The sequence below is a fragment of the Amblyomma americanum genome, chromosome 4, assembly GCF_052857255.1.
Source record: "Amblyomma americanum isolate KBUSLIRL-KWMA chromosome 4, ASM5285725v1, whole genome shotgun sequence".
Classification (NCBI taxonomy): domain Eukaryota; kingdom Metazoa; phylum Arthropoda; class Arachnida; order Ixodida; family Ixodidae; genus Amblyomma; species Amblyomma americanum.
The window spans coordinates 111,313,160-111,338,054 of record NC_135500.1 but is presented as its reverse complement, the minus strand read 5'-3'; the positions used below and the strand labels follow the sequence as shown (position 1 = coordinate 111,338,054).

The window sequence follows — 24,895 nt, the reverse complement described above, 5'->3', positions numbered from 1 at the left end:
TAGACCCCGCAAACGCGGGCCCACGGCTGTTTTGATGTGTACGCTGATGACTGGCTTATATAATAATAATAATAATTGGTTTTTTTGGGGAAAGGAAATGGCGCAGTATCTGTCTCATATATCGTTGGACACCTGAACCACGCCGTAAGGGAAGGGATAAGGAGGGAGTGAAAGAAGAAAGGAAGGAAGAGGTGCAGTAGTGGAGGGCTCCGGAATAATTTCGACCACCTGGGGATCTTTAACGTGCACTGACATCGCACAGCACACGGGCGCCTTAGCGTTTTTCCTCCATAAAAACGCAGCCGCCGCGGTCGGCTGCGTTTTTATGGAGGAAAAACGCTAAGGCTTATATGCAAACCTTGTTTTCTCTCATCACTATAGAAAACGTAGATTGGGGTGGCATCCAAGATAGCCCATGACAGCGGGCTAATATTACAAACCAGTTGGGAATTCATGGCCCTAAGTAGGCCTAGAGTTCCGAATGAGCATCTGATATTGGCTGGACCACTCACTAATTCATCCAATGATAGTGCTGGTTATCCGTCGCTTTCGCAGTACTGCCTGTGCCGTCATCAAATCATGGCTATCATGGGCCAGGTTATAGCCAGTATTTTTGCACCCATTGCCGTTCCTGGCTGTTGTTTTTAGTGGCTAATTACTAATAAAATAACAATGGAAGGAAAAGATGTTGCTAGCCGTGGCATCTGCCATCGAAACCTGTAGCACCTGAGCTGCGACTAGCGCGAATAAAAGGACAGGGAGAGGATAGGTGGAAAGAAAGAAAGTGTGGGGCGATAGTAAAAAAAGATAGGGGTAGAAATAATATACACTATGTACAATTAAATAATATAGAAATAAATGTGGAATGCTGCGCCGCGCATCATATTAGCATTGCTCTCTGTGCCATCTTAGAATCGTAGCTATCACGGGCGGTGTTAGCCAGAGTTCCCCCACTGTTTTCCAGAAATGGCTGTGCCATTCTAGAAAGCCGTCTATACTGGCCTAGCTTTGTCATCACTCATCCAGTGTTGAAAGTATACTTGAAAACGCTGGTCAACCTTGTGTCATGTGCTAAAACAACATGGAAACGTTCAATATTACTACAACAGAGAGAGTGTTTATAAAATTTCGAACTGGCGACCACGGGCTTGAGCTCTCTATAAGAGGTTGAGACCTGTATAGGCTTGTCTCATCTCAGTTTAACTGTAAGCGTCATGTATACGTGGCCAAAGTAGATGTTTTACGTTGACGCCTGCGATCAAAACGCATGTTTCTGTAGCGATTATATCATTCGAACAGTATTAAAGTAGTAGCTCTGTGCTATTACTCTACTACTACTACTACTACTGCTACTACTACTACTACTACTACTATTACTACTTCAATTATATCATAGCACTCATGCTACACGGACTTTTATGTGGCGTTTGAGTGAAATGGTATTCGACACTTCCAATGGCATTCGGACCCAACGGAGTTCTAAGGTGCTTCACAACAATTTCCAAACGCATTCGGAAGCAATAGAAATGAATTCGCTCGCTGTATAGCAATAGTGCTGCGACCGTCGAGTTTTGTTTTTTTTTCCGTTCGCTTATTTTGTGAGTAGTACAACGACGGCGCGACGACATCAGTAGCGGTCAGTGGATTGTGCATGTTCCGCCACAGAGGAACCGGTCTGTCGCATAAACCGAAGACGACGCCATCCAAACCAACTACTACAGATCTATAGAATTCTATCGTTAATACTGGGATGGGAAATAGAAGCGGCTGCAAATAACAAATAAAATATCTTTTAAAAGGTCTCGTAAATTTAGCAGTTAAGAAATGCGCGCTGCAATGACCTAGGGGTATAATGACTCGTGTAACTATATATCGTTTAGCCAAGCAGCTAATCAAAAAAATATATTCTTTTTTGAGAAGCGCAGAGGCAGAGCTCACGCTGTCTCCTTAGCATGATTTGTGGGCATAGGAACCCGCCTATTTTTTATGGAATTAATGCATTTGAAAGTTTTTTTGCACGCCTTACTTGCGCCAGTATCAGAAAACCAGCCCAAAGGCGCTTCCTTCTAAAAAAAATAAAATAACTTTCCTCTCATTAAATTTTTAACCAAGAAGCATGTTTTTGCTTTGCACTCGATAATTCGCTGCCACACTACGCAGCAGGTGTCTGCTTAATGGAGATTCGAAATCAAACCTAATAGCCGAATTTTCGCGCAGTTTAAGCAACGTCCAAAAAAGAAGCAGTGGCCTCGTAGTTTGCACTTTTAAGTTGCGCACGCGCGATAAATTAGGCCGCCGCTTCATAAACGCACGTGGTTACGCGCTAAGAGATTCCTCTGCTGCCGTACGTCCTGCCCTGTGATCGGGCCTTGTCCCGTGTTTTCGGTTTTGCTTTTTTCTTTCTTGTCAACAAAGCGTAATGTAGCGAAATGTCGTTTTTGGTTCATTTTGCTGTTCTGTTGCGTAATTTGCATTGAGGGCTCTCGCTCAGGTCTTCGCTTATTAGCTCGCAACTTTTTTTTTGCTTTCTAAAATTACCTATACTGATGAAAAGCATCAGAAGTAGTTGCGAATCGCAATTCAACACGTTTTTGTTCGTTTTATTGGGTGAAACTTCCACACCGACAAAATATTTGAGAATTCCTCGACGACCAGCGAATAAATCTACTGACAACTGCTGTTAAACGCATGTTAATCTAGCTTGTTTGCCACATGTCTCGTATACAAAACTATCAAGAGCTCGAATTTTCTTTCATAATATTTTAGTTTTTTATAATTTTGTTATTTTTTGTAAAATATTTTCACCCATCTTGAACTAACAAACGGCTCCACAAAATACGCTAGTGTCTGAAGTCGTTTTGGCGAAATCCATCTAAAAGCTCCACGTTTTTAGCTTTAAAGTTTTCTGGCGCCGAACATGATGCATTTTCTGCGGCTTTGCAACAGTACTTTTACGCTTCCGCGTTTGACACACCCTTGTTTCTTACAGATATTGCCTTCTGAACTGCCCATGATTCATTCTCCTGGAATCCAATCCCCTTTCACATGTTTTCGCCCCACGTCCCGTCTCTCTTTTCATCCTCATATCTCCCGACCTTTTCGTCTGGCGGTGCCCTTTCCTATGTTGCGAGCTATCGCCCTACCCCGCGAAGCGCATTTTTTTCTTTCTGACTATGCTCACTTTCTTCTAGATTTTTCCCTGTACCCCCCCCCCCCCCCCACAAGATCTCCCTTGCTCCACCTGTATCATGGAAACTATTTCTCGCGACTACAGAAACTGTGAAAAAAAGCAAGAGTGCTCTTGCAATAGGAGGGCAACGATTACTTCTGATATGACTGATCAGTTCACTGGAGAACAGCTCCGTTAAAGAGACCCAGAAAGGGGGTCTCAAAAATGTGCGATATGTCTGGGATGTTAAAAGACGACAGTTCATAATTATCCCCCAGCAAGAATTATTTTATTGCGTTTTGTGGAAGTTGAATTATATGCAGACGAAATTTGAACTTCCGCGTCTTCGCGCCTTTCCCTCTCCTCTCGCAGGCCAAAACGGCGGCGCTCTTCCGCCCAACGTTGCTTCCGCCGGCCCCACTCACTCAGCCGCTTCCCTATTTCCTCCGGCTGCGGCGCGCGCGCATTGGGTGCGGCCGCGGTAGCACGTGACATCTGAAAGAATTTGGCGCTGTGGACCAATGATAGCCCCGGCTGCTGACGTCATTTGTAAGATGTGACGTCGTCTGCCAGGTTTTCGTGCGAACGTCCGGCACCGCGCGTCGCCGCGAGGTGCGAAAGCGGGAGTTATTAAAAATGTACCGTAAATTTCCCGCTCTCTTTTGAGGTCTCGTACGCGGCATGGGCGCTCTGTGGCCTGTACTCAACATAGTGCAAGCTCGAATAAATGGCAGCGGAAAGTAAACGAAGACATCGAAGAAACACACAGACGAGGACGATGAGGAGCAGCATCGTCCTCGTCTGTGTGTTTCTTCGATGTCTTCGTTTACTTTCCGCTGCCATTTATTCAATCATGCACCAACTAGCTCAACAATCCACCTTATAGTGCAAGCATTTTAAAGCTAAGCTCAAACACCCCTTTCTGTGGCCCTTTAAAGGGGCCATGACATGGCCATTCTTCATAATGCAGTTTTGTGCTTCAGTAACTGATACAGGAGCTTATGATTCAGTTTCCGGAATTTGGATGCCCTGGATGCGCTCTATATTAAAAAAAAATGCGGTCGAAATTGCGAACGGGAAACTCCTCCCACCGGTAGCGACCGCCATATTGATTGCTATCGTCACATCACCAGGGCATACACGGAGGAACGTCGTCTGCTCTCGTTGCTGAAATGTGCGCAGCGACGTCTCTTGTCCGCTGTTTTTCCGCGGGCGATCGAAGTAGCAATCGTCCCCCATATATGAGTGACTGGTGCGGCAAGAGCGTTAATAATAGTAACGCAGTTATTCTTCGGTATAGGTATAGGGTCCGGTTGTACTAGGCCAAATGGGACGGCGTTTGGCAGTCGGTTGGCTGGTCGGTATGCAAATGCATCGCTGACACACTGGTCTGTCAAGCTAGACCGACGACGATGCCAGCACGACCAACGACCCCGAATCTCAGTAGTGTAAAGAGTGAACTTAGTGGCAACTGGCAAAGTGTGGTGGGGGACTAGTTGGTATGACATTGTATAAACTTAAGAATTTTAAAACTTATTGTACCTGATGCTAGCCACGGCGACATACGCGATGTGGGTGCACCAGCGAAAATGTGCTTTCATTCGGTGCCTGCGCATAGAACCTATCAACGAGGCAATTGAGCGACACGGGCAGAAAACGCCGCACGACGGTGCCGCTCGTCGCCGTCGCCTGGGCTTATGCGGCCAAGCGAAAGCTTCATGCCCGGTGAGGCGACGGCCGGAAAAACTGCGCTTGTGTACTTTATCCTGATCGAAAAAAGCAAAACGTGCAACTACTTTTCATATCTTCACACTTTCTTACTAATCAGCGGGGAACTCCTGCCAGATGCTTGAATTTCGGTCGACGGTGGACCGCCGGCCCCTTTCGTGACAAGGCCAAGCGAGTACGCAGGATTCGTGTACGCGATTTCGGCGTTCGCGGAGAGCGAATTCGAGAGATTTAGAGCCTTAAAAAAGCTGTCGAGCGTAGTTTTGGTCACAGTGCTCTTTAAACGACGACTGCCTACATCGCAGGGCACGAGTACAATATGGGGGAAGTGCCAATATGTGACCCGGTCTGCACAGCATGTGCTGAAGGCAGCTGGCAGCAGCCATCGGCGTCGACTGTGTAAAACAAATCGGGTCGTTTTCATTAATTCAAGTAATATCCGAACGTATCTTTAGCTAATGCGCTTTAAAATCAAATACTGGTGGCATGAGAGGAAGCAGTTACAATCAGCGGGAAGCGCCGGTCCTATGCGAAGCGTTTCCCAAGCAGGCGATATAACATCAACGGCGCTTATTGCAGTGTTATCATAGTGTGTAAACGAGCAAAACTACAAGTTATGAGCAATACTACGTAATATTTAACATAAGGAGGGCAAACCTTGCGTTTTATGCCAAGCAAACGAGCAGTATTGTTTGCGCGCAGCTATGTAAACAACCCCAGCGCGGGGCTGCAGTTGTCGTGATTGTCGCATTCCTAGGCCACAATGCGCACGCACAGTAAAGGCTAAATGATGTACTAATATTTTCAAGCACTCATAAAGACGGAGGCGACTATTCATCGGTGCTGGCAGTGAAACCATTCCAGTCATGTAGGGTTTTGCAAGCGGCTTGGTTCCTGCAAAAGGGTTCTACGAGCCGAAGGCAATGTATGCTCGACTTACAAATGCACACATGCAGCGGGGAAGTGGTCTCATTCGGCACTTTTCTCTGCTCCTTTCGTGCCTCCAGGTTACTCTAGTGCCACCTTGGGATAATTTGAGTTTAATTATCGAGCCGATGAATAGCGAACAAGAAATTGGTAGCCAGCTACAAAACGCCGCGGATTTCACGGCGCACATCGGCGAAGGCAAGCACGGCACGGGCCGCTTTTTACACACGGAATCACTTTACTGCTCAAAAGAGACCACACTCATAACATAAAAATATCATGTTTGTGAGCGTAAATAATAAAGCAGGGGTCCATCGATTTCTGTTTCCTCAACAATCAGAATAGGGGGGCCACGAGCAAGTCCGCTTTCTTAAGGATCACTCATGTCGCGTACTAAGCAGACGGCTTCCGAAAAGAAAACACTGAAAATTCATTTTATTTCGATACGCTAAAAAAAGAAAACTTTTAGAGCGACCGCCATCTACTGTGTGCATGCAAGCAGCTCAACAGCGCGCAGCAGACGACGCGGGGCGGTTATGCCCCTCTGACGTCAGCGATCAGAGGTTGCCAGACCAGCATGCAGTTCGCAGAAGAAACGGAAAAAATTCGTTTTGAAAATATTTACCGCACAGAATCAATTGCAACTTGGGGAACCTTATTTTAACAAGTTGAGAATTAAATGCGATACGCGGGGTATGCGTGCAAAAAGTCTGTCATGGCCCCTTTAAGTATTCTACGGACGCCTTACTCGTGCCATAGCAGCTTGCCGAGCTCCGTTGTCCAACCTGAGTCATCGGCACGCAGCCAACTTAAAAATAAATGATTTTGCCACAGCCTTTTCCACCATACTCTTGGGTCCTCCTTGCATTTAAAGTACCATAATGGTTAGTAGTAGCTCAAGCCATCCTGCATGCGCTAGAAGCGTGAAACTTGTAACCGATGCAATAAACCGCTCTTTTTCCTCAATTCTTTGGCACTCTCTTTATAAATATTTGCTAGGTTGAATGGTACATACAAAGTGCCAGCCATTGGCCAGTGGGTTGTTATGTTATGTTATGTTATGTTGTTATATATGCAAAATTTCGAAAGCAGAATACCTGTGTTTGAAAGCTGCATATCAATGTTTGAAATCTTGATACGCCAGTGTTCGAAAGATGGATACCAATGTTTGAAAGCTGATTGTCAGTGTTCGAAAGCTGGAAGGCCACTTCCAGGCCCTTACTAATAAATATTGCGAAACTAACCCCACGCCTGCAGTGTTCAAAAGCTGGAAAGCCACTTCCAGGCCCTTACTAATCCATATTGCGAAACGAACCCCAGGCCTGCAGTGTTCAAAAGCAGGAAAGCCACTTCCAGGCCCTTACTAATTCATACTGTGAAACGAACCCCAGGCCTGCAGTGTTCAAAGGCTGGAAAGCCACTTCCAGGCCCTTACTAATCCATATTGCGAAACTAACCCCACGCCTGCAGTGTTCAAAATCTGGAAAGCCACTTCCAGGCCCTTACTAATCCATATTGCGAAACGAACCCCAGGCCTGCAGTGTTCAAAAGCTGGAAAGCCACTTCCAGGCCCTTACTAATCCATATTGCGAAACTAACCCCACGCCTGCAGTGTTCAAAAGCTGGAAAGCCACTTCCAGGCCCTTACTAATCCATATTGCGAAACGAACCCCAGGCCTGCAGTGTTCAAAAGCTGGAAAGCCACTTCCAGGCCCTTACTTATCCATATTGCGAAACTAACCCCACGCCTGCAGTGTTCAAAAGCTGGAAAGCCACTTCCAGGCCCTTACTAATCCATATTGCGAAACTAACCCCACGCCTGCAGTGTTCAAAAGCTGGAAAGCCACTTCCAGGCCCTTACTAATCCATATTGCGAAACGAACCCCAGGCCTGCAGTGTTCAAAAGCTGGAAAGCCACTTCCAGGCCCTTACTAATCCATATTGCGAAACTAACCCCACGCCTGCAGTGTTCAAAAGCTGGAAAGCCACTTCCAGGCCCTTACTAATCCATATTGCGAAACGAACCCCAGGCCTGCAGTGTTCAAAAGCTGGAAAGCCACTTCGAGGCCCTTACTAATCCATATTGCGAAACTAACCCCACGCCTGCAGTGTTCAAAAGCTGGAAAGCCACTTCCAGGCCCTTACTAATCCATATTGCGAAACTAACCCCACGCCTGCAGTGTTCAAAAGCTGGAAAGCCACTTCCAGGCCCTTACTTATCCATATTGCGAAACTAACCCCACGCCTGCAGTGTTCAAAAGCTGGAAAGCCACTTCCAGGCCCTTACTAATCCATATTGCGAAACTAACCCCACGCCTGCAGTGTTCAAAAGCTGGAAAGCCACTTCCAGGCCCTTACTAATCCATATTGCGAAACTAACCCCAGGCCTGCAGTGTTCAAAAGCTGGAAAGCCACTTCCAGGCCCTTACTAATCCATATTGCGAAACTAACCCCACGCCTGCAGTGTTCAAAAGCTGGAAAGCCACTTCCAGGCCCTTACTAATCCATATTGCGAAACGAACCCCAGGCCTGCAGTGTTCAAAAGCTGGAAAGCCACTTCCAGGCCCTTACTTATCCATATTGCGAAACTAACCCCACGCCTGCAGTGTTCAAAAGCTGGAAAGCCACTTCCAGGCCCTTACTAATCCATATTGCGAAACTAACCCCACGCCTGCAGTGTTCAAAAGCTGGAAAGCCACTTCCAGGCCCTTACTAATCCATATTGCGAAACGAACCCCAGGCCTGCAGTGTTCAAAAGCTGGAAAGCCACTTCCAGGCCCTTACTAATCCATATTGCGAAACTAACCCCACGCCTGCAGTGTTCAAAAGCTGGAAAGCCACTTCCAGGCCCTTACTAATCCATATTGCGAAACGAACCCAGGCCTGCGTTGGCCACTTGATCGGCCGAATGTTGGCCCAAAACCGGTGCGAAAGTGCGGCCTTTGTGCCGATGTGTTAGCGCTTTGCCTAAAAGCAAATGTAGGACTTCTGTTCATGCCAATTTTTTCAAATGATCAACCGGCGATCGGCCAATGTTGTGCTGCCTGGTATAGAGTTGGCTGTGTAATTTCCCATCATTGCTGCGTGAAGGAAAGAAGATGTGCTTGTGGTTGAAGGCTCGGGAAAGAGTTCGTCTGGAGCTGGCACGACGCCGTGGCGTCCGCTCTGGTGAGGGAGGTTCGGGTCGTTGAAGTGTTCATTGTTGGAATCTGTAGTACTCGATGATGTGCGAGTACGTGAGTGGCTATGCCGGTACGCCGTCGTTGATGTATGACCGCTCGTCACGTGGTGGCTCGGGGGAGCGCCTATGCGAGCCCATTGCCAGCAAGATGGCGGGTGTCGTAGAACGAAGATGATGCTTGCCATGAGGTATGTGCTGGGATCGGGATGATCTTGAGCACGTATTGCTCAAGGTTAGTGAACAGTCCAGATGCGTACGCCCGCGCAGCGGACCTGGAAGTAGGTAAGGACCTGTATTGTGCTCGCGTCAATGTGTACGTGCTGCGGCGTTATAATTGCGAGAGCGATCGATGCCTCATCCGCACACCGGCGTCATATTGAGGCAGCGGGCATGGTGGCGGAGGGGGATTGGAGGCAGGGTACACTAGGCGGTCGACAAGGGCTCTTCCTGTGCTTGTGTTCCTGGCCGCCGAGCTGCACCCCGAACAGTTTTTCGACTGAGATATTGGTGCTTAGCTGGAGAAGGCATTGCTTGAGTTTTTTTTTTTGTTTTTTTTTATTTGGGGGGAGGGAGGGTGCGGGGGAGTATTTAAACCGTCTTGATAGGTGATCAAAAGAGAATGGTTCAGCCTACCAGTTCTGCATTGGTGAATGTGTATTAAAATGTGTGGCACGTAAGCGACTGACGATAAGTGCTTGCACGACGCGCACCTTGGTAGTCTTTTTGAAGCAGCATCAACCACTGGATACACATCGTATTATGTGCGTAATCTGCGTGATCAGTTTTCGGGGGAGTTATGAATTGTGTGACTTGCTTTCTTGTTGGCCTGACTGTAGAGGCCCAGGAGGCGGATGTGTTTTACTTGCAGTATTGGCAGTCGCTCCTGTTGGGGTGAAAGGACCGGGGTCCTGCCCCATCGTCGGCCCGACTTGCAGACGACCCAGAATTCCGACTTCTCTGCCGCGCAGATGAGCCCGCCAGCAGTTTCTAAACTCTCAACCGTATTAACAGCTTCTTGCAGAGCGTGTTGCACGTTGCCATCTGAACCCACTGTGACCAAAATCAGATGTCCACGTACAGGGTATGATGGACGTGGGGGATGTTGTCAAGAAAGGTGGCAGTCTTGCCATGACCACATGGAACAGTGTTATAAAGAGTACTGACCGGTACTCTTCTGCCCACACTATAAGAGCCCTTTTGAATTTTCAAGCGTTTTCTGTGACAACGTTAGCTGGCACTGTTATGCAAGAAAAAACATCATGAAGTGTTGCTTTGCGAGAGTTCATAAATAGTATTTTTTTTTTGCTTTTCAGACCAACAGAGAACACCATGCATCGAATGCTACTTCTCGGAGTTCTTATACTTTCGGTACGAACCTAATTTTCTGTACTCGTAATAACCATCCTTGTTGCTGACATTGCTGAAAAGTCAAGTTTACTCATTAACAACTCTAAGAGCGCAGTATCACTGAGTCTTGTAACCCCCTGAACATTCATAGCTTTTTGCAGCAATAGCAGCGGCATTTGCTCGTTAGTCGAAATATCAAAGTCGGGTAATTTTTTTCTCTAGTGTTTTACCCATTGCTTGACCTGAAATTTGCAATATCAGCTTAAACGTAATGGTAGGTAATGCCTGCCATATATCTAGAGACTCTATGAAAAGTACTAAAGTTTTAATATTGACAACAAAGCAGCGCTCTCTAAGTGGCGCACTTCTAAGCGTGGATAGAAGTGTGTTAAGAGCGTTCGATTTCCAGCAGAATGATAGCAGATTTCAGCACCATCCTCGCATATTTTTAGTGTTTATTTTGCTCTGCTCACTCCAAATTGCCCCCTCTACAAATTCACAACCCTGTCAGGCACGAAAGGCCATTGGTTTGAATATATTTAATGTCAAAGTCGGGTGGGTGAGCCTTAGTGCAACCGTCTTGCTTTTTAATATGGGCTATGTATTGCAAAATGATACCTCCAGCGCTGAGTTTTTGTCGATGGAGCGCTTGAAAACGGCGCAGGCTTCGTACAGGAAATTACTTGTATGCTGTCAAAGAGGAAATCCTTTCCAATGAAGTAGCATCTCCCTTGAAAGAGAAATATCAAAACATAGCAAGCTTGATGCAAAGTGAAAATTGAAGTGGATTTTAACGTACTGCGGGCGCTAAGCGTTTAGCGCCAGCAAAACTTAAATTCTTTGGGTTTCACGAACTGATAATAAAGCCACAAGGTTTAGAGCTCAAAAAATTTCTGTCCACTTTAGTTGTATTGTGCGAGTGAATTTATATAATGTGCACTTTTTCTCAGCATAGCTGATAACCATGAATTTAACTGCTTTTAAGTTGGGTAAAATATCGACGATAATTCATCGCAAAATAAGAACACGTAGGCTCACGGCAGCACAGTAGCAGATCTCTTACTGACAGTGTGCTATTCATCTACAGGAGGCCAAATTATTCAATTTTCTAAGTCTCTTCTTCACAAAACAGTGGCACAATTTATCACACAACAAAAATAATATGTAGCAGGATACATTTTTATGCAGCGTATCAGTTTAAGCTTATGATCGCTTACATTGAAGGCAGCCGTGAGAGATGTAAATGAAAACAGTGAAAGCGTGCTTGCAAAAAATGAAGAGAGAAAGGGCAAGATAAATGAAGCGTGTAGTCAGAAGCGTTTTCATTATTCCAGAAAAAGTTCGTTTTCATATAGAAAATAGCGCTCTGTACATATATATGAGGCTACTAAAACACGAGAAAGTACACACAGCACAACAAAACCAGTTTGCGGGAATCAGCATGGTCTCCGTAAAACTTGAAATGGAATCTCCCCGACGGTGACAGACTCAGGGCTGGCGCTTTCCTGTTTCCGTAGCTGTCATCTCGCAGGCTCCAAGAAGCTCCTTCGAATTTTGCTCTTTGTGCGACATAAGGTTTTGGTGTACTTAAAGCGACGCTGACATTTTTTAGCGTCGCGATGTGAGTGGCATGGGCACTTTGGAGGGAGGATGATCTGCTTGGTGCATAAAATCCCACTGTTGCTTGTGTAAGTGGTGAGTGTGTAATAAGGGGGTGGTGAGTGTGTGTAGAAGAAATAGCTCTAAAGCGCGCAGTAAACTCAGTTCAGTACACGCTTCTTCTATAGGGTCTTAGTGCCTTCCGTCATTTTTGCGCAATGTATCTGGCGCGATTTCTTTTTACGGTCGGCTACCAAACAACCCCATTCTGGCTGTATTAGTGAAGGGAAGTATAGAAGTCAGTAAAGCGCTAGGTGTTGCTAAAGACACACTGAGTTTAACCGTATCTGTGCCTCTTGGACTGGTTTAAAGCGCAATGATATAAAGCATCCGAAATACAAGTTCTGCTTGCAACAGCACTAAAACTTCCTTTGCTAAAGCGGTTGCACTTTTCAGTGGTTTTGCGTTAGCTCCTGAAGTAGGCTGTATGCTTCTCGCGTACTGGACGCCGGCTTGCAAAGTGCCAGAACATTGTAGTTTTGCTGCAGCTCTGGAAAGCAGAAAATTGATTACCACTAACTGAAGCATTTTTTTTATATGTGGAATGCCGTTGCAAGTGTCGCTTGCACGTCCGATAAAAATTAGTAGTTTTATGCTTTAACAACAAGTAACACGTTTGAGTCAGAGGACAATAAGTTCTTACTTGATGCCAGTGTTGGCGGTAACGCGTTAAAAGTTACGGCATTACAGATGACACGTTACTTTTTTCTGTGTTAGTAACGTACACGTTACCATATCGGTACAGTAATGAATATTGTACTTACGTTACGATTTCTCGGTAATTTTCAAGTGTCACGTTACTAGTTACTTTTTATTCTAATTGTCCCTCACGCCCTTTTTTTGAAAAAAAAGCGCAGAACGCCTAAAATGATGTCACAAATAAGAAAGCGCACAGGTGCTCTCGACGACCGTTGTTGCAAGCCAGGAAACCGTCTTTGACGACGCGCCCTACAAAAACACAGACCGAATATCCATGAAGCCCGAAACACGTGCACGAACACGCATTCACACACTTGCCTTCATCTACCATTCATTCTCAAACCACTCACACACAAAACATGCTAAAGAGTGGAAGCATGCTGAGCATTTTTGAGCGTCACATTTTTCAGAATTAGTGTAAATTCGTTCCGAGTCTAGTGATGATTTCTTTATGTTTTTAGAATGGATGCTGAAGTGTCAATTTGTGTTTGATGTCATTCAGAAAATGGCTTCGCCATATTCCACAGCGTTAGCCGTCATCGCATGTAACACTACAGGCAAAGTATTCTCTTTAAATCAGGATTTCGGGTAATCTTGTTATTTGGGCTTGAAGTTTTATGCCAACTATGAGCTTTGTAAAATTTTTATCGTGAGTTCTTGCAGCGAAGACACACTAATTGAAATTGATGGTCATGGAGTAAAGGTAGAGTAGCGTGCGGTACTTTTTTCGGTGACGCTAACGCGTTCCATTTTTTTTCGTAGCTAACGTTGGGCGGTAAGGCGTTCGTTTTTTTGTGTGTAACGAGTAGCGTATTTAGTTGCTTTTTCGATTTAACTCCTATAACACTGCTTAGTGCACAGCTTGCCGAGTTATTTTCCACGGGCGCATGTAAGTGCTCGGAGGGCTCTGCAAGTCACCATCGGTAGGCTGTGCACTACTTACTTTTTAGCTCAGACAGTGAGACATTAAAAACATGTCATGGTTTTCATTTATTCCTTTTTGTTTATTGACATACGTACGTACGTTGACCCACAGGGACAGGAGAGAAGTATGGTGTAACACATTACATTCGCAGCTTTCGCGCCAGGTAAACTAAGAAATTATTCCACAGAGAAACGTCAGCAATATTAGAATCATATACTAAAAAGACTTCACGCACATGAACCTACCGACATCCAATCTATTTTCATGACTAGAAAAGCATAATTTTTTATCCGGAAGTTCTTTATGAGCGCACTTTTTAACATGTCATTACAATGCTTAATAACAAGCATTATTTGAGCATATCCGCCTCGGGACGCTTGTACCATCCTGCTATTTCCGGAGAGAAACGCGCCCCATTAACTTTTTATGGCAGTCTTCACTTTTCGGTGGAGCACAGGATAAACTTAAACTGCAAAATTTTTCGGCTCATCGGAAGGTTAACCCGTTACTATTAAATGTACTAACATTGTATTACAGTATTTTACAGTTTCCACAAAAAATTGCCAAAGTTCGGTATTGTATGACAGTTCTAACACTAAGTGGGAGCGCAGAAGCGACTTTAACAGCAAGGATTTGCTACACTTCGGAAGGTTCGACCACTTCAATCAATATGGTCATAACAGGATCCTATAACATTCCACAATTGCTTCGCAATTAAAAGTTATATGCCAAAAAACTGGACGTATGAATGCTTTATGAGCCGACAGATATCCTTAAGGTTCGCTGCAAAAATATTACTCTGGACAGGAATACTAAACTAACGGCTATGCTTGCAACTTTATTAAATGCCCTTTAGTGTTGCATCTTTGTTGTTTTAGGAACAAAAAGACGATAGGCAGTGTTTGTGGAAATGTTTCGTTATCATCATGAAGCTCCTAGTAACACGGCACATCAAAACGATACAAATAGTAACCTATTTTTATGATTCATTTTCGTGCCTAGCAAATAAATATATGTTCACATTCCATAATTTATAGCAAGCTAAAGCCAGTGAGCAGCAGCGTAAGTATAACTGAGATAGATTTCAAAAAAAAATCTGTATATTATATGCTATCCTTTTTCATCGATTCCTTATTACTGCCATTCAACAAACTAGCGAGGATACCTAAGCAGTGTGTCATTTATTGTTAGCCTTACAATGATGTTGATGAAGTTTAATTTACAATTCGATGAATGATCTTAGTATGAAATGAAAATTGCGTCGACCCATATTTCACCTGGCGCTTGAACACGCCCTCTATGGTACTCGATTTTAATATACAAACGAAAAAGATGAATAACCACGTACATTTGACAACTAAAGTAAATTATGCGCCCGCTTACTGCCACGTTCTTTATTCGAGTATAACTAATAGAGGATATCCTACTTTTGTTGAAACACCATGAAAGAGTTGGTCCGTTAACTTTGAATTCCATCTGCCTCCTTATAGGTCACTCCTCTCAAAGGTAAGGATTTATGCTTTTTTACTTAGTAACATTTGTTGAAATTCTGAATAGGTTGTGTGACATCAATAACTAGGTTTTACTGCAGCGTTAGCCCAGCATTCAGCCGCAGGTATTCAGAAATAATGTCCGCGCATTGTTATTCGCCTTGAAAAGCTGCGGCACCGCTGCGGAAGAGACGTTTAGGAAAGCACATAAATTAAATGTCGAACATTTTTTGTCCGATTGTCATCGTGTTGTAGCTCTTAGTGCTTGTTTTTGCGCGTAGCTTTCCGAGCATAAATATTGTGGCTGATATTTTTACGAAAAGCTACAAATTTAAAGAGGTTTTGGTTGTGGGTGTGACCAAAAAAATCATTCCGGTCATAATAACTTTCAATACATGTCGCTGGGCTCGTAGCTGCGCTACTAAAATAGTTTGCTGCTAGCTTTGTTTATGGCAGCAGGAATTTATATGAGGGAGTTATGCGGTGCTGCTAGCTTGCAGCTTCGAAAAAAAATATGACATAAACAATATATCGTGAATTTTCATTTGAAATTTGCTATTTAATTGCATTCGTTACGTTCACTGAAACAGACTTCGCAAAGGTGGAGGGCGGTTGTTTACAATCCCACTTTTGTTAATAAAGTGCAGTTTGAGTCGAAACAAAGGTAGTTTCTTTCTCCTTGTGTCTTAAACTCCCTTGCATCGAAGGGACAAATAGGCCGCGTCGGGAGCTCTAATCAGGGCCCTGCAGTAGTTATTAAAACGCAAAAAGTGCCGACCAAAAGCTTAAATTTCTCTATATGTCACAAATAATAGAACAGTTCAGAGACACCAGTTTTGATATCATATGCACTTATGAGTAAATAGAGGAGGAACCTCCGACCCGGGACCTCGATATTAAGAGAGCAAGCCTTCAACTACCTTTTACAAACTGAAATGTGTTATTTGCGACTTCACGTAGGTCAACTGAATGAGCTTGCTTATCCGTATTCCAAATAAAGCATTACCCTTTTCTGGCCTTGGAGCAATAAGCAGACATATAACATTATTATCGTGGACAACAGTGCTCTCCCACATTGTTTTCTTTCTTTGGCGCGTTTTTCTGTGTTGTGCATTTAAATTAGTTCTTCCTTGTCGTTTCTTTCCCCAGTAGCAATCCTTTGAAAACAGCCCATGGAAAGGTGACCGTCGCATTAATAACCAGTGTCGTGGCTTTTTTTCACGCAACGGCCAGTACCCTTCGCTTCATTATTTTGTTAGTGGATGCACTAAGGACCATTAAGTAGTAGCTCTCGAGTTCGTACGAGAGCAGATAACATTGCTCGTCGCGAAGATATTTGAGCGACCACCCTCTACCAACTCACGTGATGGTCCAAATAAAATGGCAACACGAAGGAGTCATGCTGAAATATTCATGGTCTGATAAACCTGCATTTCAACGTATCCATTTCAACGCAGTTGCTGGGAACTTGAACTTTACAAAACATGTGGATGAATACATTCAGAAACTGAACAGCACAATGCAGAATATTACATCTTGGGGCATGACTGAAAGCTACTCCTACTGGGCGGAGTTTGCCGGAGCGAACAAAACGTACGTATAGCATCGAAAGCTTGGTCATTTTTGCTTTCGTGAAAACTGCCGATCTGGTCTTTCTTCCAGTAACCTAGAGTGATTCTTCCACTCCAGAATGCTAATTTCCCTTGAGCTTTATAAAACGTGCGCTCTTCTTCATTACAACGCGAAAAACCCAGTCTTTGTGCCCTAACTCAGGTTACTTACACGACGGCGCCCCCGCGATCTCATTGAGATGCGCATTGGGATCTATTGTGACACGGCGGCGACCCTCAGTGCCAGCGGCTACAGAAAGTGCGTCTCCTGCTTGTTCGGTAGTCTTTCGTACGAAAGCTGCCAAGTTGGCGCCTAAACGTCGGTTCTCCCATGAGATTTTGATTGGAGTATCAATCAATCCATCAATCAATCAATCAATCAATCAATCAATCAATCAATCAATCAATCAATCAACCTTTATTTACATCATCCAGACTACTGGTTTTTTCTCTAACTCTTATTGTTTCGCTTCCATGTCTGTATTTTAGACCGCAGCTCATAAAGAGTTACATACTGAGGCGGTTTTCGAATCCGCTTATCTTCTAAAGTTCTGAAGTAGGCACGTTGTTGATCATGTCTGTTATTGTGATTTTGGCTCAAACACTAGCGCAACCGCGAATTGAAAACGCGGCGCTCAAATCTCCCGCGTCCCGCGCGAGCGCAGGAGAGAACAGCTGAGAGCGAAACCTCGTCCATGACGGCCTACGTGACGTCACGTTGAGGAGCCGTGGATTCTTCGAGCCACCCGAGCGATCTTTCAGCGAGCGTTGTTTTTTGCGCTCTGTGCGTTGTTCCTCGCGTTGTGTGTGTTGTGGAGGTATGTCACCTCTTCGCGCACCTTATGCGTGCACTCCCAGACACAATAAGAGCGTGTGGGGGTAGCGGTCTCGGTCACAAATGAGATGCCCTCGACTCAGCATGGCAAGCTCAGCCGGAGACCAGCTACCAAGTGACAAAGGGGGTTGGTCGTTTGGTGCCCAGCCGGTCGCAAGCCAGAGAATGGGTCGGAGCCAATGGTTCACAAAAAAAAACAATGTTTATACAGCAAAGAGACGATACACAGGATTTCACAATTATCCGTGCCAGCACATACGAAGTGATTTACAAACACAATGCAACTCGTGCAAAGTAACAATCGAGAGAGATTACAATACGACAAAAGCTTTGCACCTAAAGTGCACTAACACAGAGAGAGAGAAAAACAAACAAAACACAATTTGTTCACCGGGCAGTGCGACAGTCAGACGGCGTGAGGAACACGACGGAGCCGTCCCACTGGATCGCTCACGCTGCCTCACTGCTCCGTGGCTGGGCTAGTGGTGTTGTCCCGGGAAATGAGTGGGCGCGCATCTGTGAAGCTTAAACGGCGGCTCGAGCTGGCAGACAGCAGTCAGCGCCCCTCCTTTATAGGCGCGGTCCGCGTCTGTTCAATCTACGGGCCAAGGCAAGCGCGCACATACACGCTGTATCAGCTCTTCAGTGCCCTTCCCTTCTCACGCCGCGCACGCGACCCCATTGGCCAAGCTCGAAAACCGAATTCCAGAACATTCCAGGGTCTTCTCGATTTTTGAACAAGCCGGCGCGAGAGCGAAGGGGAGAGGGCATCACTTAGCACGGTCAAGGCGATGCTGGTTACGCTATCCCCGTCGACAATGAGCACAAATTGCTCAGACGTTATAGAACAATCGACAGCTCGCGCGGCCATGTTCCCGTTGGCGCCGCGCCGGCGAGCACAGTGCAAAGGGCAGCAGCACACACAAGGTTACGCGCTCTCCAGGGTTACTTCTCCAGTGTTGTTTCTCTGCGGTGCGCGCGGGCGCAATTGGTCCCGCACTGCGCCTTTTTTTTTTGCACATGCGCCAAATTTTGTGACAACGTGAAAAACGTGTCAGCTGACTTTGAGCACCAGGTTAAAAACGAGGTACTGCTTTGCTTTAACAAGAGCTGTTTTCGGGCTAGCTTGGTGATCGTCTACTGAAGCCCTGTTATATTGCGCTAAAACCACAACACAAAGAAGAACACATAGCACAGGACGACTGCAAAGTATCAACTGGTTTATTCAGGGGCCGAGCTCCTAAATATAGAAGAAAAAAAACGAGCATTCGCTCAAGGTACATACACGACAAGCCATAATACACGTGTGCACTCATCATACCCTAAACGAAAGATCTCAAAAATGCAAACTCGTTATTGTAAAAGCCCTTTGAAACAGAACTTACGCAATTCCTATCGTTCATTATAAGCACTTCCAAAATTTCTCGTGCAAAGACACTACTGCCCCTGCTAAGAATCTTGATCTCATGAAGACATGCACATTTTCAGTCTCTGCAATGTTCAGAAAAATTTGTCCTGCTGTCCTTATCGCCCAATGAACGCTCATGCCCAACTGCGTGATCACTTAAGCAGCGCCCTATCTGTCCCATATAGCCATTATCCCACGTCAGTGGTATTTTGTAAACCACTCCTGTAGCGCATTTTAGAAAGGGCTTCACGTGTCTTTTTCTACAACCACTTTTCGTCTCTTCATGCTTTGCCCTGCGTGAGCACAGCTGGCCTAGCTTCTGTGGTGCTGAGAACACCATCGGTACTTCGTACCTGCTAGCCACTTTCTTCAGGTAGTGCGTGATCATATGCACGTAAGGCATCACAACAGGCTTCGTCGCATTGTTTGTAGCCCTTTTGCACGCTTTTCCTTTCAGCTTCTGGAGCAGGGTTTCGCTTACAGCTCTCCCGATCGCACCGGTAAGTGAAACCCTTCTCCAGAAGTTGGAAGGAAAAGCGCGAAAAAGGGCTACAAACTATGCAACGAAACCCGTTTTGATGCTTTACATGCATAAGGTCACGCGCAACCTGAAGAAAGTGGCTAGCAGGCACGAAGTACCGATGGTGTTCTCCGCACCAGAGAAGCTAGGCCAGCTGTTCTCACGCAGGGCAAAGCATGAAGACCGGAAAAGTGACTGTAGAAAACAGCACATGAAGCCCTTTGTAAAATGCGCGACAGGAGTGGTTTGCAAAATACCACCCACATGTGGAAAGGCCTATATAGGCCAGACAGGGCGCTGCATAAATGATCGGGCAGGTGAGCACGCGCGTTTATTGGGCGATAAGGACAGCAAGACAAATTTGTCTGAACATTGCAGACTGCAACTGTCGTCCATGTCTTCAGAGATAAAGATTCTTGGCAGGGGCAGTAGTGTGAGTGCACGAGAAATTTTGGAAGAGTTTTTCATAAAGAACGATAGAAATTGTGTAAGTGATGTGTCAGTGGGCTTGTACAACAAAGAGTTGGCATTTTGGAGATCTGTCTTTTAGGGTATGATGAGTGCGCATGCGTATCAGTGCTTGTCGTGAATGTACCTTGCGCACATGCGCGGTTTTTTTTTCTCTATTTAGGGGCTCGGCCCCTGAATAAGCCAGTTGATAGTTTGCGCTCTTGGTGTGTTATGTGATCTCTATTGTGTTGGGGTTTTAGCGTAATATAACATGGTTTCTGTACTCCTTTGCGTTTGTGTCCACAAAAAACTACGGCCGCAACGGAGTCGTCTTCCACGGTTTCCCGCAAGATCAAAAGCGCGCAGCGCATAGTGTCGCTGCTTTGAAGAGGGAGAATTTCAAGCCGACCAACTGGCCCACCATTCAGTCTTCCATGTAGAGCTTGTCCCTAATGCGATCTCTAGGGCTTTCTGTCAAGGAGGCACGGTTGAACCACGACACTGCTCCTTGGGATTTTCTCGCGTAATAGATGCGTGTCACCACTGCCAAGAAGATCTTCCGCTAAAAGAAAAAACATGAGGTAAAGGCTCCATGTTCCGACTCTAATTTCATTACTTTATGACAGTTCAGGTCTCTCTGTGTGTGGAGCTCTGCGTGAAGTGTTGACAGTGATCAGCCCTCGGAGACTGAGCCCGCGATGGGACAGACAGACAACTTCAGCGCTTGGTTGCATTTGCATGTTTCCTTTTTTCACGCAAGCGCACACACTACAGGCCTCTGTGCTAATTGTCGCGTAACACATCAGCGGCACGATTACTCGCGCCCGGACCGGCTATTCAGAAGAGCCCACTGCGTTGGAGGTCGTGCTGGCTCAGCGAGATGCATTCCCGGAAGGCATGTCTCTGACATGCGCATTGAGTCCCTGCAGAAGCTTTATATATGCTCAGGCATGTTTCTCTCTCCTCAGCATAGGCGCGGCCAGACCTCCTTGCGCGTGATGAGCAATGTTCGGTTTGACGCGTCCAAGCAGGCAGGCATCGAAGCTGTTGATATCGGCATCTTGTTTTTCCACCCGTTGCTGCCTCATCAGAGAGAGAGAGAAATAACTTTAATTTGCACCCGTCACAAATGACGGGAGAGAAGGCTATAGCCTAAACCCCCATTCATTCCCGTAACCTTCTGCCGGAATTCCTTCGGACTCGGCGGCGGCCAGAGGGAAACGGATGGCATTGCTTTGTTCTTCAGCTTCGTGGTTGAGGAATAAGGTCTCCCAGGATGGTGCATTTCTATTCGAGTCGTTATAGGAAGGGCAGGTCCATACCATGTGGACTAGATCTACAATTCTATTGCAGTGCGTACATCTAGGATTAAAGGCTTCCGGACGCAAGTTACTGTATAGTTGAGAGCTTGGAAACACCCCGGTTTGCAATTTCTTCCACACGATTTCCTCTTTCCTACTGAGCTGTTTATCTGCTTCTAGATAGGTCTTACGACCGAGATTATGAGAAATTATTTTATGGAATGATGTGAGTTTGTCACCCGATGGGAGGTGTTGCTCGCGTGGAGGCGGCGCGTCCACGGCGATCGACGGGAAAGTAAGCCTTCGGGTGGTCTCGTGCGCCTTCTCGTTCCTCCACAGGCCCTGATGACCCGGGGACCAGATCTGTGAGATTAGCTCTGATGGTACTTGCCCTTCTCGCAGAATTTTGGCGGCTGCCGCAGAGATTCTGCCCTTATCATAATTTTTAATGTCTGCCTTAGAGTCGCTCACTATCACCCTTGTACCTTTTTGTATTCTTCTAGAGCAATGGCAAATTCTTCTGCCTCAGTTCCACTTGGGTTTTTAACGGTGCAGCACGAGACCGGGTATTCACTCTCACGAACCACTACCGCTGTGTGTGCTGCCTTGCGATCGTATTCGGCAGCGTCCGTTTAGAGCACATCGGATCTACCTCGAAATTTGCCCTGTAAGCCACAGCCCTATCTTTGCGTCTACCTTCGTAAAATACCGGATGCATGTTCTTTGGCAGCGGTGGGATTTTGGGTCTATCCCTGGTTGCTCTAGGTATGTTACCTGTCCGCTTTGAACACTCCGAGGGTTCGAACCCCAGGCGCTCCATGATTTTCCTTCCGGTTTTAATTTTTAAAAGCCTTTGATGATGCGACACCGTGACGGCTGCTATGAGCTTAGAGTGCTGGAGACATCTAGCCTTAGAAGTTTTACCGTCGAAGTGTTCAGAGGAAGACATAGTGCGGTTTCGATCCCTTTTATGCTCATGATTTCAATTTTGTCCTTTTCTGCATTGGAATTTGAGTAGGGGGCAACGTATAACACTCGGCTTATGACAAAAGCCTGAATCAAACTCAAAAGATTGGCCTCCTTCATCCCCGCAAGCTTGTTAGAAATGCGCTTAGGTAGCCGGCCCGTCTGGCTGGCACTCGCTTCAAGTCTCATGGTAGTTTCGGTGTGTTTGTCATTTGCTTGTATGTGCAGCCCTAGGACTCGAATACTGCCTACCGTCGGAATGACATTTCCATTCACTGGTAAAGCAATATCAGAGCCCTTGCAAGGAGGACTTTTTCTTTTCGATTTTTGAGACGAGAGAAAAAGAACCTGTGATTTTTCTGCCGAGCATTTTAACCGTATCGGCTCGAGATATTTCTCTATTACATCTATGGCTCTCTGAAGTATGCTTTCAATCTGTCCATTGCAACCCCTGCTCACCCACAGCGTGAAATCGTCCGCATATATGGTGTAATGCAGATTTGTGATTCCGTCCAGCTGCCCTGGAAGCCCAACCGTCAGTAACAATAGCTACGCAATTAAAATGAAAGCGTTCGACAGAGTTATCTCTGGTTTGTGATGCCAATTTAAAAGGGAAATGAACACCAGCCAAGTTCTTGTGAAAAAACACAACGCTTCGAAACCTACTCGGTTTCGTAGTTAAGGTGTGACTGCGTGCGAGTTAAAGGTTTCCTTTTGAACACAGGTATAGTTGACCGCTAGGTCACTGAACTTAAACTGTGGATCTAGGAAGAAAGAATGGTTGTGCGGGAGTTTAGTATTTTCCGGCATCTGCTGAACATCCCATGAAAAAAAAATAGAAAATTGGTTTTTGGGGAAAGGAAATGGCGCAGTATCTGTCTCACATCTCGGCGGACACCTGAACCGCGCCGTAAGGGAAGGAATAAAGGTGGTACTGAAAGAAGAAAGAATTAAAGAGGTGCCTTAGTGGAGGTCTCCGGAATAATTTCGACCACCTGAAGATCTTTAACGTGATCTGACGTCGCACAGCACACGGGCGCCTTTGCGTTTCGATGGAGGATAAACGCAAAGGCGCCCGTGTGCTGTGCGATGTCAGTGCAAACAACAGCTTTGTGGGCGCATTCGGCCGGGACTCCAGCACAATAGTTGAGTCTGAGTGTATACTGTGGTCACACGCGTCTCTTCGCAGTGCTCGGCCACTGCGCTTCGGTCAATTTGACGTCAGCTTTGTGCTGCTTCATTCTGGAATAACAACACCGGGCACTCAGAACAGGGTATGTTGTACGCACCAATTTGGGCTATTTCCTTAGGACAATGGTCATACGGGCGGGGAAGGAGACATCCGGTGGTGGTAATCGGCTTGCGTATTGTTCGCACCCCTTCTCCGAAAATAAAACACGTGGCTGTCCAGGTGCCTTTTACGCGTGGAATGCATACGCCTTTCCCGCTGTCGTATGCTAGGGCTAAGTTTTAAATTGTTTCGGGTCCGTCTGTTTTGTTCGACGTGATACACGGAATGATCGAAGTCGGGTATGCTTTTCTTTAGAGGTCAGCGAAAAGTGGCCATCATTATCGCTCTCAAACACAGCGCATACCTGTTATCTGCACAGAACGCAGCGCTGGACCCATTTTGGCAGGTTGCGACGTCCTTGATGTGACGCCACAACCCCTTGACCAATCGAATATGGCGGCACCACCCACTGTGTGCCCCGTTGCACCGGCTGGATGTTTGTGCTAAAAAGACAGTTTGCGCTTGTTTTTGCTTAATTTGCTTCGATATTCGAGTGCGCAGCATTTAAAACCGTAGGATACCGCTGCGAGACCAATTTACAAAAAAAGTGCTTAAATGTCGCTTTAAGCGCTCGCTCGTCGGTTGAGCCGTGTCGCCATTGCCTTTGGCGCTGTTGGGGATGAGGGGTCCTTGAGTGAGCTGACTCAGCGCCGCAGGTCCCTTCTCCGAATGACGTTGTCGGACTTGGTTATGAAGGAAACTGTACAGGGGGTTTATTTTACATTATTTACAAGATTTAGGAACCCATTGGAGGGTAATGGGGGAAGGTCGGAGGATTTGAGATCTTAGGATGGTCGAGGATTCCTTCCCATGGCACTCGTCGTCCGGTTTAAAAAGGGTCCGGTCCCTAGGATTCCCCATGTTCGAGGAGGTCTCCGCCAAGTTGGGCGTGGCCTAACTTGCGCTGTCGTACACACACACACACACACACACACACACACACACACACACACACACACACACACACACACACACACACACACACACACACACACACACACACACACACACACACACACACACACACACACACACACACACACACACACACACACACACACACACACACACACACACACACACCACTTCACATAGGGACACGCCCCCGTCACATGCCTCGCCGGAGAGAGAGGGTGCCGCTGGACAATCGCCCACACCAGAGAGAACGTTGTCTTCGCGTCCGAACGACAGCTCTCACGCTGTCAAGCCGAACACGTCTTCCGGGAAGTCCGAATGGGCGAGGCGCCGGCGAGCAGGCACAGTTGAAGGGGTGAGCCACCCCTGCTCGGTTTTGGCGGTCGCTAACTGCCTCCGTACCGCACAGTCGATCTTGCGGGAACAATGTTGTTTACAAACGGCAGCATAGTCCTCCGTCTCGAATCCAATAAA

At 46.2% G+C, this 24,895-nt stretch overlaps 1 protein-coding gene across 3 annotated transcripts in view; it reads left to right on the top strand.

Annotated features, from left to right (window-relative positions):
* LOC144130304 (uncharacterized) overlaps positions 1-24,895 on the top strand; it is a 55,461-nt gene that overhangs the window by 11,771 nt on the left and 18,795 nt on the right. For all 3 annotated transcript variants that reach the window (XM_077664249.1, XM_077664250.1, XM_077664251.1), the window contains exons 2-4: positions 10,319-10,373; positions 15,126-15,141; positions 16,583-16,718. In XM_077664249.1, coding sequence (XP_077520375.1) covers positions 10,319-10,373; positions 15,126-15,141; positions 16,583-16,718 — 207 coding nt within the window. The remainder of the gene's footprint in view (positions 1-10,318; positions 10,374-15,125; positions 15,142-16,582; positions 16,719-24,895) is intronic.